Source organism: Gymnodraco acuticeps, unplaced genomic scaffold (genome assembly GCF_902827175.1).
Source record: "Gymnodraco acuticeps unplaced genomic scaffold, fGymAcu1.1, whole genome shotgun sequence".
Taxonomy (NCBI): Eukaryota; Metazoa; Chordata; class Actinopteri; order Perciformes; family Bathydraconidae; genus Gymnodraco; species Gymnodraco acuticeps.
This window is the reverse complement of record NW_022992161.1, coordinates 109,667-127,041: the sequence shown is the minus strand read 5'-3', so window position 1 is coordinate 127,041 and position 17,375 is coordinate 109,667. Positions and strand designations below refer to the sequence as shown.

The window sequence follows — 17,375 nt, the reverse complement described above, 5'->3', positions numbered from 1 at the left end:
GGTATTTGTATGCCAACATCAATGCCAGGTATTTTCGGAGGAGTGTCCAAAAAAAGAAAGCGGGACGAGGCGTTTTGTCTTGTGTACGAGGTGCAGTTCTCCTCGCTCCCAGTGACAGTCAAGCTGGAATCAAGGACAAGCTGGTTTATGGTCACACATGGCTGCAGGTAGAGAAGGGGGATTTGGGGGGGGGGGTTGAGTTTAGTCCTGCTCCATGGGCTCCTCTGTGGTCCCAGTGTTCAAGGTGGCACTTTCCATGGCGCCCTCTGTAGGGGGTTCGGAGGTACTGCTGGAGGGGGCTACGTCTTCTCTGGCTGCGTCCGCCCCCTCCTCTATGCTGCAGCTGCTGCTGCTCCCGCTGCTGCTGCTGCTCACCGGGTCGCTGCTGCTCTCCTCGCTGTCCCTGCTGCTCTCCGGACCCTCCAGGACTGGCGCCTGCTGCTCCGTCTGATCCATGTCGTTGCCCTCCTCCTGGGAGCCGCACGGCACCTCCCTCTCCGCCTGCTCCGCCTCCGCACCGGAGCCCGAACACGCCTCGGCCTGCGTGCTGCTGCTGGGTTCTGTGGGGAGACACGTTCAAATGATATTTAGACAACATGGTCTTCAGACTTATCTTTCTAGACCAGCGGTTCCCAACCTGTGATCCTCCTTAGCAACGGTCAGTACAGTCCTTGACAGTGGTCTGTACTACTGGATTAACCACGCAGGGCTCAACGCTAACTTTTAAAAGTGGTTGCCAGGCTGGTAACCAGGCATCAGCTTTTGGTTGCCAAGGCTGAAAATACGGTTGCCATTTTTAGTCACCTTATATTTTAAATAATTAAGATACTATACAGTTATACATCAACTTAATAATGAAAATGTGACACAAAAGAATGTTCAAATGCTTTACAATAAGTATTTAACACACTTATTTGAAACCTAAGTGGTAGTAAACTTGTCCACGCTCATTGCTGGTATACTAAACACCAGTAGTGCAGCTGTTGTCCTGTTCTTCACAGATCCCTCACAAATGAATTGAGCAAGTCACTAGTTTCTTGGTCATCCGTTGTCTCCCTTTCAAATGTGGGTTTTCTTGACCTTTGTGCTGTTGACCCCCACCATAGATCCACTGGCCCTTCAGCATTGAAGTCTTGATTGTGGTTCTGTCATTGGCCCGACTAATACATGTCTAATGTTAAATAAATGAAAACCCATTCACAGTTAAGAATTAGATATGAATTATTAATGCTATAAATTACCTTTAATATGTCTAACTATATTTAAAATGTGTTTATAGAAGAGATTATATTTGTATGCCAATATTTTCCTATGGTAAAGTTTCGTTTAGCACTTTTATTTTGGTAGTAATAAGATCGGGACTCTTATTTTGAAGGAACCTTTACCGGAAGTGAATGCACAGCGGAGCATAATGTACATATATATGTCGCTTTCTGGCTCCGTAATCACACCAATGCACGTGCAACTTAAGTGTCAGGTTCCGAGTGGTCACAACAATAACTAAATATCATTCTTAATACAACAAATATTTAACATTTATATATTTTGGGGTGCACATTTAGCTGTTTGCTGTCCTTATTTCTTTATGTTAAAAACTGGTTGCCACTGATGGAAACCAAAGGCCAAGAAGTGGTTAACATTCTTTAATGTCGAGCCCTGCAACGTGTCACATGTTCTGAATTGACCAATCAACATTTAGCCTCCGTATTGTTTATGGTTGAATGTGGGCCGCGAAAAAAAACAATGTAGATTCTTAAGTGGGCCCCGAGTTGAAAAAGGTTGGGAACCACTCTTCCAGACAGTTTTATGATTGACGGAGGGATGAGTGGTTTTCTTGTCGGCCAGAAAACTTCAAGAACCAATCACTCTTCAAAAAGAACACATCATCCCCTACAAATTATAATTTATGACTTATGCCGTTGAGATGCGGGAGATTGTTGGCGTTGGTGAATGTTGCCCTCATTTACTCAAAAGTCATCAGAGCTTTTAAAAAAATAATGTTTTTTTCTTTGTACATAGGGGAGGCTTGCGAGAGGAACAAAGACACGTTCAAACGCATAGTTAGACAACATGGTCTTCAGACTACAATTACCCAAATCTTTGACAGTTTTATGATTGAAGATGGATGAGTGGTTTTCTTGTCGGCCAGCAAACTTCAAGAACCAAACACTACTCAAAAGAGACACATCATCCCCTCAAAGTTACTTTGTAAACCAGACTTATCCTGTTGAGATGCGGGAGATTTTAAAGTGATATTTTGAGAGGAACAGAGGTTATACGGGGTAGTGCAATTAATATACTAATATTTTCGGGGGGGGGGGGGGGGGGGGGAGTATTCCATACAAGTTTCATTTACAGAGCTTTTTACATTTACTCACGAAAGCTTACAAAATGGACTCAATGTTTCCTTTCACTACTGCAAGAAGCTTTATAGGTATTTTAAGTCAATTATATGACAGAGATAATATGACTAGGGGTCGGGTTTTTTTATCAAATTGCCGATAAAACTTTGGCTCTGATGCGGCCGTTTCTCTGGCTGCAGTCACCACTCTGTGTACACGAGCAATGTCCCGCCCACAGCGCTACCTGATAGGCTATTACTGAAAGGCTATTACTGAAGATTTTCCGGGCGGGAGCCAGAGAGGCGGGACCTTCTCAGATTACAGGCAGGTGCGAAAGAACGCAGACACAGACTGAAGCAAGCAGCAGCGCTGAGCGGCAGAGCCATACATGTGTTAAACCGAAGTTCAATAAACATCCCTATCCCCTAAGCTGAAGTTGCAAAAACACCACGATCTTATGATCCAATTCTATCAGTTTCCCAGTTACACAGGGACGCGGGAAGTCAGTCAGAGTTGGGGGTGCGTGCAGCGTCTCGCAGCGGAGTAACTGTGGTGCGGAGGGGGGGGGCTGCGAGTGGAGCCTCGCAGTTTTTCAGGTTGATATGTGAAGCTCATTAGCTAGCCAACATGTATCTAGCAAATGTTTAGCAAAATATTAGAAGTGAGGCTACTAGACTAACGTTAGGTCTACTGTGATAGCCTCACTTTTAATAGTTTGCAAAACATTAGCTAGCACTAGTGTTTTGCAGTTGCTAGCAGCTTATTGGGATTTTATGCTAGATAGACAGATATAATAAATTAAGCATTATTGTTAGTTAAGATGTCAGCCCCACTTATTGTCTCTAACTCATTGCAGATGACTGCACTAAAGAAAAGGGCACAGAGAAGAAACCAGATTTAAAAAGTTAATTAAACGTAATATATGCTTAAATGCATTTCAAAGAAGTTGTGTTGGAGTTTGTGTTATTCTACATTTTGACACCAAGATTTTCTGATTTTACTGCAAATGTATATCGGTTCCAAATATCGGTTATCGGTCTCCTTGATTACTAATAATCGGTATCGGCCTTGAAAAAGCCATATCGGTCGATCCCTAAATATTAGGGATGCTCCGATCGATCGGTCACCGATCGATATCGGCCGATACTCACTCTCTACCGATCGATCGGTGCTCTCTAAACATGCCGATCGCGAGAGCCGATCGCATGACGTAAAACACATGACACTTTTCTCTGTGTGCGGCAAAACAAGCTCGCCAAAATGGCTTCACCGGTCTGGCATTATTTTAAGGTGTCCGAAAAAGACAGTAAAATAGCGGTATGCAACGTGTGTGAAGCAGAAATCCTGCAGCTCCGCCCGCCGGACAGGTAAGCGCAGCGAAACACACACACAGGGAGAACCAGACCGCAGTTCATTTCCTCATATTCCAAACGAGAAATTACGGTAGCAAATCACCCGGTTCTTTACGACCAGAACTATTAACGGGATACAAACCGGAGGAACCAGGCATGGAGGGAGGTGGCAGAGACAGTGGGTGAAACTGGTAGGTTTTCGCCTGTTTGGGGAGTTTATATATATATATATATATTGCTCCCATAAAATCCCCGGGGTTTTTTGCTTTGTATGTCGGGGGCGGGAGATTCATGTGATTGGTTGTTGGTCGTGTTGCTCGCAAAAAATCCCCAAGCTTTCAGAAACGCCCAGCTCCAAGATTTTCAAGATTTTTGAAAAGCTGCTGTGTGGACGTACCGTAAGAGTTAGACCTAACACACTTAATAATAATAATAATAATATATTAATTTTATATAGCGCTTTTCTGGACCCAAAGACGCTTTACATTTGGGAGGGGGGGTATACAAACAAAACAAAAAAAACAGAGACAAAGCCAAAAAGAAACAAAACACAACAGAAAAGCAGTCAGGAGGAAGTTGATTAAGAGGGGGGGGGCTTTATAGATAAAGAGTTGAAAAGGTGGGTTTTGAGGCGGGACTGGAACAGGGTGAGGGACTCAGACTCACGGAGGTCTTGGGGGAGGGAGTTCCAGAGCTTCGGGGCTGCCACAGAGAAGGCTCTGTCCCCGAAGCTCCGGAGTTTGGCCTTGGGGATTGAAAGCAAACCGGCTGAGGTGGATCTGAGGGACCGGGGTGGTTGGTAGAGGGTGAGGAGGTCAGTGAGGTAGGGGGGGGCCAGATGGTGGAGGGCTTTATAAGTGAGGACCAGGAGTTTGTAATTGATGCGGTGTGTAACGGGGAGCCAGTGGAGTTCTTTGAGGACAGGGGTGATATGATGCCATGATTTGGTGTGGGTCAGGAGTCTGGCGGCTGCGTTCTGGACACGCTGAAGTCTACTGAGGGAGGTGGAGCTGATGCCGTAGAGGAGGGAGTTGCAATAGTCAAGGCGGGAGGAGATGAAGGCGTGAATGAGTCGCTCAGCTGCAGGGCGGGTGAGAGAGGGATGGAGTTTGGCAATATTTCGGAGGTGGAAAAATGAGATTTTGACAACATGACGGATGTGGGGCTCGAGGGAGAGGGTGGGGTCAAATATCACGCCAAGGTTGCGTGCCTGGGTGGAGGGGGAAACAGGGGTGCTATCAATGGTGATTGTCAGGTTGGGGGTTTTGCTGAGGGTGGATTTTGATCCGATGAGGAGGAGTTCAGTTTTATTGCTGTTGAGTTTGAGGAAGTTGTGTTGCATCCAGGATTTTAGTGCAGTCAGACAGGATTCGATGTGGGTGAGGGGGGGGTTGTTGGGGGATTTGGTGCTGAGGTAAATCTGGGTGTCGTCGGCATAGCAGTGAAAGTCCAGGTTGTATTTGCGGAGAATCTGACCAAGGGGGAGGATGTAGATGATGAAGAGGAGGGGGCCGAGTACTGAACCTAACTGAACTTAGCTATTTTATCTACCTCTGGAACAAGCTAAACTAGTTATTATAAATATATTTATTCTTCATTGTCGGGTCACTCATTACTGGATCAGTGAGCTGCATGAGATACTGACAGGCTGTCAGAGAGAGAGAGAGGGAGAGAGAGAGAGGGAGAGAGGAAAAGAGAGCGCTTCCGCTAATTTCTCCCGTGTTATTATCCAAAGTTAATGTAAACTTGAATAATGTACATCATTCTAATGTAATAATTAAGTTGATTGTTGTTTGTGGAAGCTCCAGAGAATGAGCATTAACTGAGTTTTAAACATCACTTTAAATGGAAGATTTAAAGTGATGTTTAAATCTTCCATTTAGGCCCCGCCCACTCGATCGGATTGGCGATCGGTATCGGCCGATACTGATTTTGGCGATCGGTCCCGAAATTGGCGATCGGAGCATCCCTACTAAATATGACTGATAACAATAAGCCACTTAACATATAACATCTTAGTTTGAAGATGGCCAACGTTGGTTTTTTAATGAACATGAAGTCCACCTGAATGTATTTTTTCCACAAACTGGTTAACTTTTTATACAATCTCATGTTTAATAGGATTGCAAATCATGCCTTATCGAGCCATCTCCTCCTGCATAGACTATGAGAAAGACTTTGTGCATAATGAACCTCTTTGCTGTTCTTTTGAACATCGTCCTTCAAGAGAAGAATAACCAGACGCAGCTCAAATTGTGCTCGTTTTGATAGAGAAATGAACTGAGCTTTAGGAAACGTAAGCTTAAAGCTCTGGTTGGGAAGAGCCTGTCCTGAACGGGAGCTTAGAGACACATTTTAAGTATGAGAGCTGCAGAGACTTTCTTTGACCATCTGTAATATGTCGTCACAATATGAAAATGCCAATATAGTCACAACTCGTCCCTCGATTCAGTCCAAAAAAAAACTGGCTGCAAACGTGTGATAGAATCAAAACAGTCACCAAAACAGCAATAAAACTGCTTTAGATAAAACTCAGAAAAGGATTCACAAAAGTTAGAACCGTTATTCAGATAACAAAAAGGATAAAAACATGATAGTCGGCACTGACTTAACCTACTAGGATATTAACAATCGTTTAAATAAAATCAATATGTCTTGTGGTTTTATGAGCATCTGTAATAAACAATCATTTGTATTTACTTGACTTTTTATCTTTAAATATCTTATTTTTACATTCTTACTTGCCATTTGGATATCGCACTGGTCCATATGGTGATTTGAATAACATTCATATTAATTGTGCAGCCCTAATTGGGTGGAGAAAATAGTGTTGTTGAACACAGCTGTATCTAATAACTGGAAAATGACTGTCATACGCAGCCAAAAGAAAAAGCAATTGCATTATTAGTCCAGTCTTCCTTCCATACCTGTGGGATTGAATTAAGTAGGGATGCTCCGATCGATATTCACTCTTTGCCGATCGATCGGTCCTCTCTATAAAGGCCGATCAGGAGAGCCGATCACATGACGTAATAAACAAGCTCGCCAAAATGGCTTCACCGGTCTGGCAGTATTTGAAGGTGTCCGAAAATGACAGTAAAACAGCGGTATGCAACGTGTGTGAAGCAGAAATCCTAAAGCTCCGCCCGCCGGACCGGTGAGCGGAGCAGAACACACACTAAGCGTTAGAACTAACACACTTAGCTATTTTATCTACCTCTGGAACAAGATGAACTAGTTATACATATGTTAATTCTTCACTGTCGGGGGGTCACTCATTACTGGATCAGTGAGCTGCATGAGACGATACTGACAGGCTGTCAGGAGAGAGAGAGGGGGAGAGAAAGAGAGAGAGAGGGGGAGAAGAAAAGAGAGAGAGAGAGAGAGAGAGGGGGACAGGAAAAGAGAGAGGGGGAGAGAAAGAGAGAGAGAGGGGGAGAGGAAAGAGAGAGAGAGGGGGGAGAGGAAGAGAGAGAGAGAGAGAGAGAGGGGGAGAGGAAAAGAGAGTGTTTCCGCTCATTTCTCCCGTGTTATTCTCCCAAGTTAATGTAAACTTGAATAATGTACTTCATTTGAATGTAATAATTATGTTGGTTGTTGTTTGTGGAAGCTCCAGTAAATGAGCCCCATTAACTGAGATTTAAACATCACTTTAAATGGAAGATTCCCATAGGCCCCGCCCACTCGATCGGCCCCAAAATTGGCGATCGGAGCATCCCTAGAATTAAGCTTTTTTTTCCCCGTGTAAATCATAAACTGCAAATATGCTAATTTTCCCCTTGGTAGCTAAGAAAACAAACACAAACCAACTATTAATAATAATAATAAATGTGTATAGCGCCTTTCAAGGGACCCAAGACCGCTTTACATGGTGAACAAACAAACAGGAAAACCAGCCTACCTTGGTCCTCTGGAGGAGCAGCACTGCTGGAAGCCTCCTTGTCCTTCCTGTAGCCGGCCTTCTCCTCTTCGTCTTCCTCCTGCACCATGGCTTCTGCCTCTTTCGATTGGCAGGTGGCGTGTAAAGGCCTCAGAGTGTCCGCCTCCTGCTCATCCTCTTCGTCCTCCTCGTCTTCCTCTTCCTCGTCGTCCTTGCTGAACTTAAGTCTTTTCACTTCCTGTTGCTCGGCCTCCATGTCCTCCTCCGCTTCTTCGGGGTGTTTGTTCTTCACCGAGCTCGGCAGGGATCCCGACGCTGACACCTCACTGAAAGAGCGAGAAATGGGCGATACACATGTGATTCTTCCAGAGGCTACATGTGACCTGAAGACACAATTTGAGTTGTATACTGTTGGAAAGAGGAGAGTCCTAGCTTTCTGATCATATCAGGATTGTTTTTGTACTCCAAATATTAAGCAAAGTATGTCACATTATATAATGACTGTTACAGAGTCATCATTTTGAGAAAAAGGCCCATCGATCTGATTGATTATTAGCGGAGCAAATGATCAAAATATTACGAAGGGAAGATATTTTCGTTTGGATTAGTGGTCTGGGGGAAGCTTGCGAGTGTGTGTGTGTGTGTGTATTTTTGCATTTGTGTGTATTGTGTTTGTTTCCCGGGGAAAACACTAACGAGAAACTCCGGCTGTTGTTATGCCTGCTGTGACGTCAAGTTACTCCGTTCTCCGCTTGTAATTATGCCGAAGCTTCAACGTTATATTTATCATCTGAATTTGCCGAAACAAGTTTAAGGTTGCATTCACAGCAGCCTTGTATAGTCCGGTTGAATCGAACCCTGGTGCGTTTAGCGCGGTTCATTTGGGTCGGTGTGAACGCAGTCCGAGACCTCTGAAGTGAACTAAACAACCGGACTCTGGTCCGCCTAAAAGAGGTGGTCTCGGACCGCTTGCTAGTGAACTCTGGAGCGGTTCATTGCTGGTGTGAACACAGTCCGCACCAAAACATAGGAAGCGTAGTATTTACGTGTCACAAGAACACGGGTGTCTTCAAAATCGTGAAGCAGAATGAAGTGTCGTGTAAAGTAAAAACAACTATCAAACAAAAAACTATACATAAAGTCAGAGCCACCTGCCGTCGGTAAAAAAAAAAAAAACCTTACTGCAGAATGTCTCATGTGACCGGCGCTATCGAGATCAGTCGGAAGTCGCAACGGCTCATTTAAAAATAAACGTGGATTTGCATAAAAAGTAATTTTTCGGGGTTTGGGTGTTTTGTTTGATTTTAAATAAACAAAGTCTTGGCTTTCAGAATATGAAACTTTTATTTCCAAAATCACACGATAAATACATGTTTGAAGCTTGTAAAGGGAAGAAGACAGCTCTCCACTCTGCTGTTCCTCAGCGCCTCCCCCCTCCCTCCGGCTGACATTATGAATGTAAGAGTATAGTAATCATAGATAACACGGCAGGGTCCGTTACAGTTTGTTTTCATCTGGTTTCAAATAAACAAAGTCTTGGCTTTCAGAATATTAAACTTGTTTCGGCAAATTCAGATGATAAATACAACGTTGAAGCTTGTAACGGCATAATTACAAGCGGAGAACGGAGTAACTTCACGTCACAGCAGGCATAACAACAGCCGGTGTTTCTCGTGAGGGTTTTCCCCGGGAAACAAACACAATACACACAGACGCAAAAATACACAAACACACACACTCACACACACACACACACACGTGAGCTTCCCCCAGACCAGTAATCCAAACGGAAATATTTTCCCTCCGGACTATCTTTATCATTTGCTAGCCGCTAATAACCAATCAGATCGATGGATTCCAGAGAAGAGGAAACTTTGAAGGCCTTTTTCTCAAAATGATGACTCGGTGACGGTCATTATATAATGTGACATATTTTGCTTAATATTTGAAGTACAACAACAATCCTGATATCATCAGAAAGCTAGGACTCTCCTCTTTCCCGCAGTGTATACAACTCAATGTGTCTTCGGGTCAATGCGACTGATTTTGATAGAGCAGGTCACATATGTGTTACAATGTTTTTTAATCGCACGTTGTCTGAATCATATGAATCATATGCGCCGTTGCTAGAATCTGTTGATATGCTCTCCAGATTAAAACATGAAAATAATCCATGGCCGAGGCTCCGGTAGAAATTGCAGGGATTTGCGTTTTTACCCCCTTAATGTCTGACCAATGGTTGAACAGCATTTCCGAGCACATGACTTGTGTTAAAGTTTATAGTCCGTTTGAATTTTGCCCGTGTGAACGCAAACCGAACCTTCTGAAAAATGAAACGATGTAACAAACTGTGGTCTGGTGCGCACCAGAGAAGCGGACTGCTAGGTGTGAATGCGACCTAATATTCTGAAAGCTAAGACTTTGTTTATTTGAAATCAGATGATTTCAAATCCCAGCGTGGGAGGCGATGAAAACAAACTGTCACTGAACCTGCCGTGTTATCTATGATTACTATACGCCTTACATTCGTAATTTCAGCCCGAGGGAGGGGAAGCAGCGCTGCGGAACAGCAGAGTGGCGAGTGAGAGCTGTCTTCTTCCTTTACAAGCTTCCAAAAAGTATTTATCGTGTGATTTTGGAAATAAGACTTTTACAAAACACCCGAACCCCGAAAAACTATTTTTTTACGCAAATCCACGTTTATTTTTTAAATGAGCCGTTGCGACTTCCGACTGATTTGGATAGAGCGAGTCACATATGTGGAACAGGGTGATTAGATTTGAGCTGGTGTAGATTCTCGAATACCTGGAGTCTTTGTCGTCTTCGTGCTCTGTGTCGAGGTCTTTGTTGTCTGTGCTGTCTGGCAGGCCGTTAGCTGATAGTGAGTTGGCCAGAGACAACTTTGGTCGGTTCAGCGGTCGGGGAGTTCCAGGACCGTTCACTTTCCTAGGGAAAACATGCAAAAAGGAATAAACAAAAGTAATATCTCGGATTTCTGTTTATTCAAGGATCAATTACTAAATCTGTCCCAAACCTCTCTGTAAAAGCAGATGTGTTCCCAGGAAGCATCACTCCATTCATTCTGCTGACAGCGCTGCATCCATTTTTCCTGTACAACAAATTAAGAAGAAACTAAATTCTTAATCCAGTGGAACATAACAAACAAAAACGTTTTGACTTATTTAGTTTATTCCTAAAAGTGTTACATTTGGAGAACACACTTACTCTGAGGTTGGGTGGACACAGCTTACCACCATTACATTCTATAGGGGAAGAAGAAAGGCCGAAATGAGTTAAAAAAAAAAAACGATGACAGCTGGTTAACAACTTGAGGGGAAGAGCAGCTTGGGACATACCTTCTCCACTCCCCGGAGAAACTTATCTGTTCCTGTGTAGTTCCTCTTGGGTTCTGTGAGCAGCTCGCACAAGCGCTGGATCGTAAATGGAATTCTACAATTTAAGAAAAAGCAACATGTTCAATACAAATGATAAAGAAATTAGTCATTTAGGGGTTTTTTTCAGGGTGTGTCTAACTTTGTTTTATCCGTTTATACTATCACTGAGAAATGTCTCTGTAAAACATATGATTGTAGATAACAACAATAACTGTCTGTGATTATATTGACAGTTAAAAAACTAAAAAGGTGCGTTTAGGATTCTGTACAGGGTTTTGTCTAAACCGGGGGACAGTCTTACTTTCGACGTGTGCCCTCATACCAAAATGCAGATTTGTCCAGTAACGTTTTAATGTGATGCCAAAAAAAAATATTTTTGTTTGCAACGAACTGTATAATAACTCAACAAATATGAAAATCGTATCAAATTGAGCTCCGACGTCGCATTGTTGTTTACGTCCGCGGCGCCATCTTGTGTATGGGCGTCATGTTCTCGCGAGAATGTATCTTATATACAAGATAAGCGCTACAGGATTGCCCGCATACTACATTTTTCCAGAAAACTCCCTCCTGTAGAACCATTTAACATATCATGCTATTATGTCGGTTATCAACAATTGTCTAGAGCCTTCTTTACATTTTTTGTTTTGACCAGCCGAAACATTTTTTTTTTACTTTTTTTGAATTAAAAGAATAACTCAAGGTTATCAATCGATTATCAAAATGGTTTGCCGTGCAACCTTTTATAATTTGCCTATTTTTAAAATTACAATTGTTTTGGCTCCGATAGAAATGTCAGGGTGCATTCACACCAAGCGGCAAACTCTGGGGAACAGCCGGGAAGCCAATACGGAAGTGCCACACACTGCAGTTCATACATGGGCCGCTAGGGACTGGCTGCAGAAAGGAGCAATTTCCATTGACCCCCATGTTAAAATGCCCAACTTTACAGCAGAAAAAAACATGTTTCTACCCATGGATGCAATACATATTATTATCGATATAGTTAGATTCCACCTTCATGATTATGAATCTGTGAGTGAATTGTTTTCTAACACGACCCTTTTATTTATATTAGGTCTTAACGTTTTTGCATAAATTAGGGCGTGGTCACGTTGATGGACACGTACGTGCCTCACTGTCAGCTAACAGCAACTTGTCCACTCTGCTAGGCTACAACCATAGAGGCTACAACGTTAGTTAGTCATAGTACTGTACTTGACCCTTTAGCCGTGTTCGTGGTGATTGTGCCTTTTAGGGAATATTGTTACAAATACCAGACAATTAAAATATCGTGCTGTGCGCTTGAATGTACTAACAGAACTTCCAAGAAGTCTAAAATGATAATATTATACATGTTAACCCCGTTCGCAGGTGTTTGTGTGCTTGGTAGCTTAGCTTGTTACTTATTAGCCAGCTAAGGACGTAACCCTTTATGCATACATATACATTTTAGTTTATGATTCAGCCTTGGGTAAGACTTTTATAGTCTATCGCTAGACGCTCATAATGCTAAACGGGAGCAAATGTTAAATGGGGACCCGATTATCCCAGTGGTGGCCGCCGGAGCTAACGGAGCCGCAGGGGGCTAGCTCCAGCCGGCGTCCCGGAGCTAGCCCACTGCGGCTCCGTTAGGTCCGGGCGGTGGAGTCCGTCTTTTCTCAACGTGTGAATGACAAGCATTAAGAATAACAAAATATAGCTAATTCTCTTGCAGATTGTCTCATTTGATTATGAATGTAACGTTTATATAGGGGTACTACACTGTTAGCAGTAACTTGGTATGCACGTATTTCATGTTAGCTTAACTTCTTAGCCTGAGCTAGCTCTGTTTACTTCCAGTTCGGAGGCAGGCCCTTATTTGGAGCAGGCGGGATTAGACTCTGACGTCACAGTCGAGCCGTTAGTGGCCGACTCCGCCTACTAAGGGCTTCACGGCAGCTCTGCAGAATCCTATGGGTGACGTCACGGACCCTACGTCCATTTATATATACAGTCTATGATTCACACCTAATAGTCAGCGCACCAGACCACAGTTTGTTACATTGTTTCATTTTTCAGAAGGTTCAGTTTGCGTTTACATTGGCAAAACTCAAACGGACTATAAACTTTAAACACAAGTCATGTGATCGGATATGCTGTTCAACCATTGGTCAGACATTACGGGGGTAAAAACGCAAATTTCTACCGGAGCCTCCGCCATGGAGCATTGGCACTTTCGGCAGGTTATTCTCAAACTGCTGTTAATCTGGAGATCAACAGACACTAGCGGCCCGCGCATATGATTATATACTCAGACAACGTCCGTTAAAAAACATTATAACACATATAATGAGACGTTCTGCAGTAAGGAGGGGCGTTTCAAAAACGACAGGTGTTCTTACATTTATGTAGTTGACGGAGCATTTTTACTTTACACGACACTGTTCAACACTTCATTCTGCTTCACTCTTTACATTAACAACCGCAGATGTCTTGAAAGTCTCTTTCGCTAAAGATTGTTGAAGACACCCGCGTTCTTGTGACACGTAAATACTACGCTTCCTATGTTTTGGTACGGACTGCGTTCACACCAGCAATGAACCGCTCCAGAGTTTGCAAGCAAGCGTTCCGAGACCATCTCTTTTAGGCGGACCAGAGTCCGGTTGTTTAGTTCACTTCAGAGGTCTCGGACTGTGTTCACACCGACCCAAATGAACCGCACCAAGCGGCTAAACACACCAGAGTTCGATTCAACCGGACTATAAAAGGCTGGTGTGAATGCACCCTAATTATACATTTGAAAAAGCAGGACAACAAACATTCAAAAACCTCAATATAAACCTGAAAGATGAAAAATAAAACTTGATTTGAAGACAGCAATCCTAGAGGACAGCAACAGATTGCATGTGTTGGTCATGGGGAACAAAACATGCAAGATCTGGTTTGCATCTCCCTACAGTCAACCAGACACCATTACTGTCATCAAAATCTACTACTAAAGATGATCACATACCCGTCGTATCCCTTGACAATTTTCAGGATTCTCTCCTTCATATCTTCGAATGGAATTGACTCGACATTTGGATTTGCAGGACCTCTTTGCTCAGGCGCCGAGGCTCTGAAGTCATCCAGCACATTCTCCAATTTAAACAGGAAGTAGTTCTTGAATTGAGGCCATTGCACCCTGGAGTTAAAAGGTAAGCAACAAAAAAAAAGGCTCAACACATTTGGTATGACACATTATAATAGATCGAAAAACTTGCCATGTTGGAGAAAAACATATAGGAGTAGGAGAAACAAGGCATGCCCCACTGCATTTTGAGAAGTTGTCCCCATGTTTCAGGTCATCCCTTGTTGTTTACATTCACTTTCAAACTCTAGCACATGTTTGCGACAGAGAAAAAAAAACAGTTGTAAAACACTATCTTACAAGTGCAGTGAGTGCACTGCTGTTAAATGCTAAAATTGCTAGGTTGGCACACTGACAGCATGTTTGAATAGACAGCCAAACAGATATATCATCACAGATTAGGGTGGTCAGTTAGCTACCATGCTAACAGCAATCATAACACCAACAGGTGCCATCACAACTTTTTAGCGGTGCCCTAATGTTATAGAGAAAACAGGTATTAGACGTTAATATGATGTTAAAGCCAAATCTGTGAAAGCTAAAGGGCTAATGTTAGCTAGCGTTCTTCATTTACCTTCCAGTTCACCTATTGTAAGTTAACGTATAACATAGAAAGGAAAAAGGAACTAATTAAGGACAACATAAGCATTTGTAATCAATAGGTGTCATTTTCTTTAATTTAATGTAAAACCGTATTTCCCATCCCTCTTGACTCCCAGCCGAAGCCTGTCATTTTGTCACTACCGTAGCTTCAAATCCATGTCTTAAAGTCCCACAATGCCTTGTGTCGCTCACTGCTGTTCACATCAAGATCCTATTTTCTATGCTGGTATGGATGTCGCATTGGCTATGGGGACATTAATTAAGAAGAGGCATGAAAATACAGTTGACATAACAAATAAAATGCACAACAAACTAAGATTTTTCTTTTTGCAAATGTTGTACTTCTACTCAACCACAATTCTGAGGTAACTCATGTACTTTTACACCACTAAATGTATATAATACCGTTAGTTACTTTGCAGATGTTTTATTAATGATGTGAAATATAAACACTTCAATAAGACTTAGTTACATCTGGAGTAAATCCACAAGGTACCCTGTAGTATACACAGTGACTAAAAATTAGCTCCACCTCTACCAGCTTTGATAATATATGAATGCATTGATAAGTAGTATATAAACATATTACATAGTCATTGAAATATGCATAAAGAGTACTTTTACTGTCGGTACTTTACGTTTATTTTGATGCCCATACTTTTGTACTTTGACTCGAGTACAATTTTGATTGGACTTGTACTTGTAACAGAGTATTCCTACACTCTATTACTTCTACTTTTACTTAAGAACATGGTCCGAGTGCACCTCTGGTCTGCGTATGTGTTCATGTGTGTGGTGTAGTAGCAGTAGTAACGTTAGTGTGGGGAGAATTTATCAGGCCTGCTATGTCCACTTACAATGTCTCTCCTGTCTTGGCAATATGACATAGAAACTGCTCCAGAAGAGGACATTCCTCCGTCTTTGCTTTCTTATCGAAATCTGAGGAGAGAAAACAAACTTACATTACGTGGGAACAACGAAAACAACCCAACATTTCTTTAAAAACTAGCCTGAACAGAGATAGACAGGCTCTGATTTAACCTAGCTACATGTTCGATAACTCGGCTAAAAGGCTAGGATGTTTTACATTTAACCAACACAATTAAGCTTATTAGGAGGCGACACCCTGGCTGAATACGATCAAATTGTCCAATCAACGTTAGCTATTTACATAACGTAGCGGGCTAATGGGTGCTATACGTCTAGCTTGTTAGCTTGCTAGCTTGAAGTTTAGCACACTAGTTAGCATGTTTAGTTAGCTACAACCGGCAAACAGTAGTCCACCATTAGCCGGTGGCACTTGGTAGTTATTTCCCTCAAAATATGTGTCAGCATGTTTAATCAAATAATGACAGTAAATAAATATACACGAAGAACTAAGGATAACGTAACGCATCATAATTTAGTTATTTGTGTTCCCTTGGCTAATGCATTGGCACAGACAGCTAACCATTTCCGTGTAACAGCTTGTTAGCATTAGCAACTAGCTAGCGGCATTAGCCTTTGAGCAACACTCCGTTTGTTTTCTATTATACAACGTTTAGCGGAAGCAGACATATACAGCGTTGTCTCAGTAAGCACAAAACCTATCGAAATAAAGTGAAGTGACCTCGGAGCGCCTCTTGAAGCGAGTCGATCTCCATCACGGCGTTGCCCTCTGTCAGTGGATGTAAAAAGCAGACTGGTGGCTAGCTGCTGCTGCTAAGCTACGATCTCACAGGCAAAGAGGAGGGAGCATTTTAATATGGCGCCGTGAGGTCACTGCCTGTTCGGCAACAGGCGAGCAACTGTGCTGGGAAGAGCAACAGAGCCTCATGGAGGAAGTATCTATGTGGAATAATTGATTTTAATAAATGTAATTATAGCTGAGACATGAATACAAGTAGGCTTACGTCAAAAAAGACATATGACTGTATATGTTATATCTCTGACACATCTGTTCACTGCTGTGCTCCCTCTATGCTACCTGCTTACATGAATTAAACAGTTTAAAATATTAGAACCAATACACTTGACTATTACTAAGACATTGCTCTTAAGTCTGTACTATTGGCAAGGTGGAAGAAATAGTCAGATATTTGACTTAAGTAAAAGTATACTGCAGTGTACAAATACTTGGTTACAAAAGTATTGGCATCAAAATATACTTAACATACCAAAGTAAAAAGTACTTATTGTGCGTAATGTCCCATTTTAGCATATTAATTAACTGGACTATAAATAATCTCAATTAATGTGTTCATCACAGCTGGTAAAGGTGGAGCTAATTTAATTACTGTATATACTGATGCTCGATATCTTAACCTATCATTTCATATCATAGTTTTAGTATATTTTTGGTACTATTTTATAATCTGAATATGTAAAGTAACAAGTAACTCATTTTGCTTAATAAATGTCGTAAAGTAAAAAATACAATATTGGCTGCCAAAATGAAGTGGAGTAAAAGTATTAAGTAGCATACAATGGAAATACTTGAGTAAAGTAGGCCTACAAGCACCTCGGAAATCCTACTTAATTACAGTACTTGAGTAAATGTACTTCAATAAATGACACTGATTATTGGTTTTGCTAATATGCTGTCCACAATGCTGTTGGCATGGACTCAAGAACAACAACACAATGACTGCAATTATTTAAAATCCCTTAAGGCGTCTAACTGGGTGACTATCATTTTCCTCAAACATAACA

General features: G+C 42.2%; 1 protein-coding gene across 2 annotated transcripts; it reads right to left on the bottom strand.

Annotated features, from left to right (window-relative positions):
- Positions 1 to 16,476, bottom strand: ppp4r2b (protein phosphatase 4, regulatory subunit 2b; the record flags this gene model as incomplete). 2 transcript variants are annotated; one of them, XM_034204586.1, is given in 10 exon segments in its annotated part: positions 1 to 560; positions 7,596 to 7,900; positions 10,380 to 10,520; positions 10,609 to 10,683; positions 10,800 to 10,837; positions 10,931 to 11,024; positions 13,965 to 14,135; positions 14,826 to 14,928; positions 15,542 to 15,623; positions 16,294 to 16,363. In XM_034204586.1, coding segments are annotated over 8 exon segments (1,200 nt in total). In that variant the 5' UTR covers positions 14,843 to 14,928; positions 15,542 to 15,623; positions 16,294 to 16,363.
- Between the last annotated feature and the right edge of the window lie 899 nt (positions 16,477 to 17,375).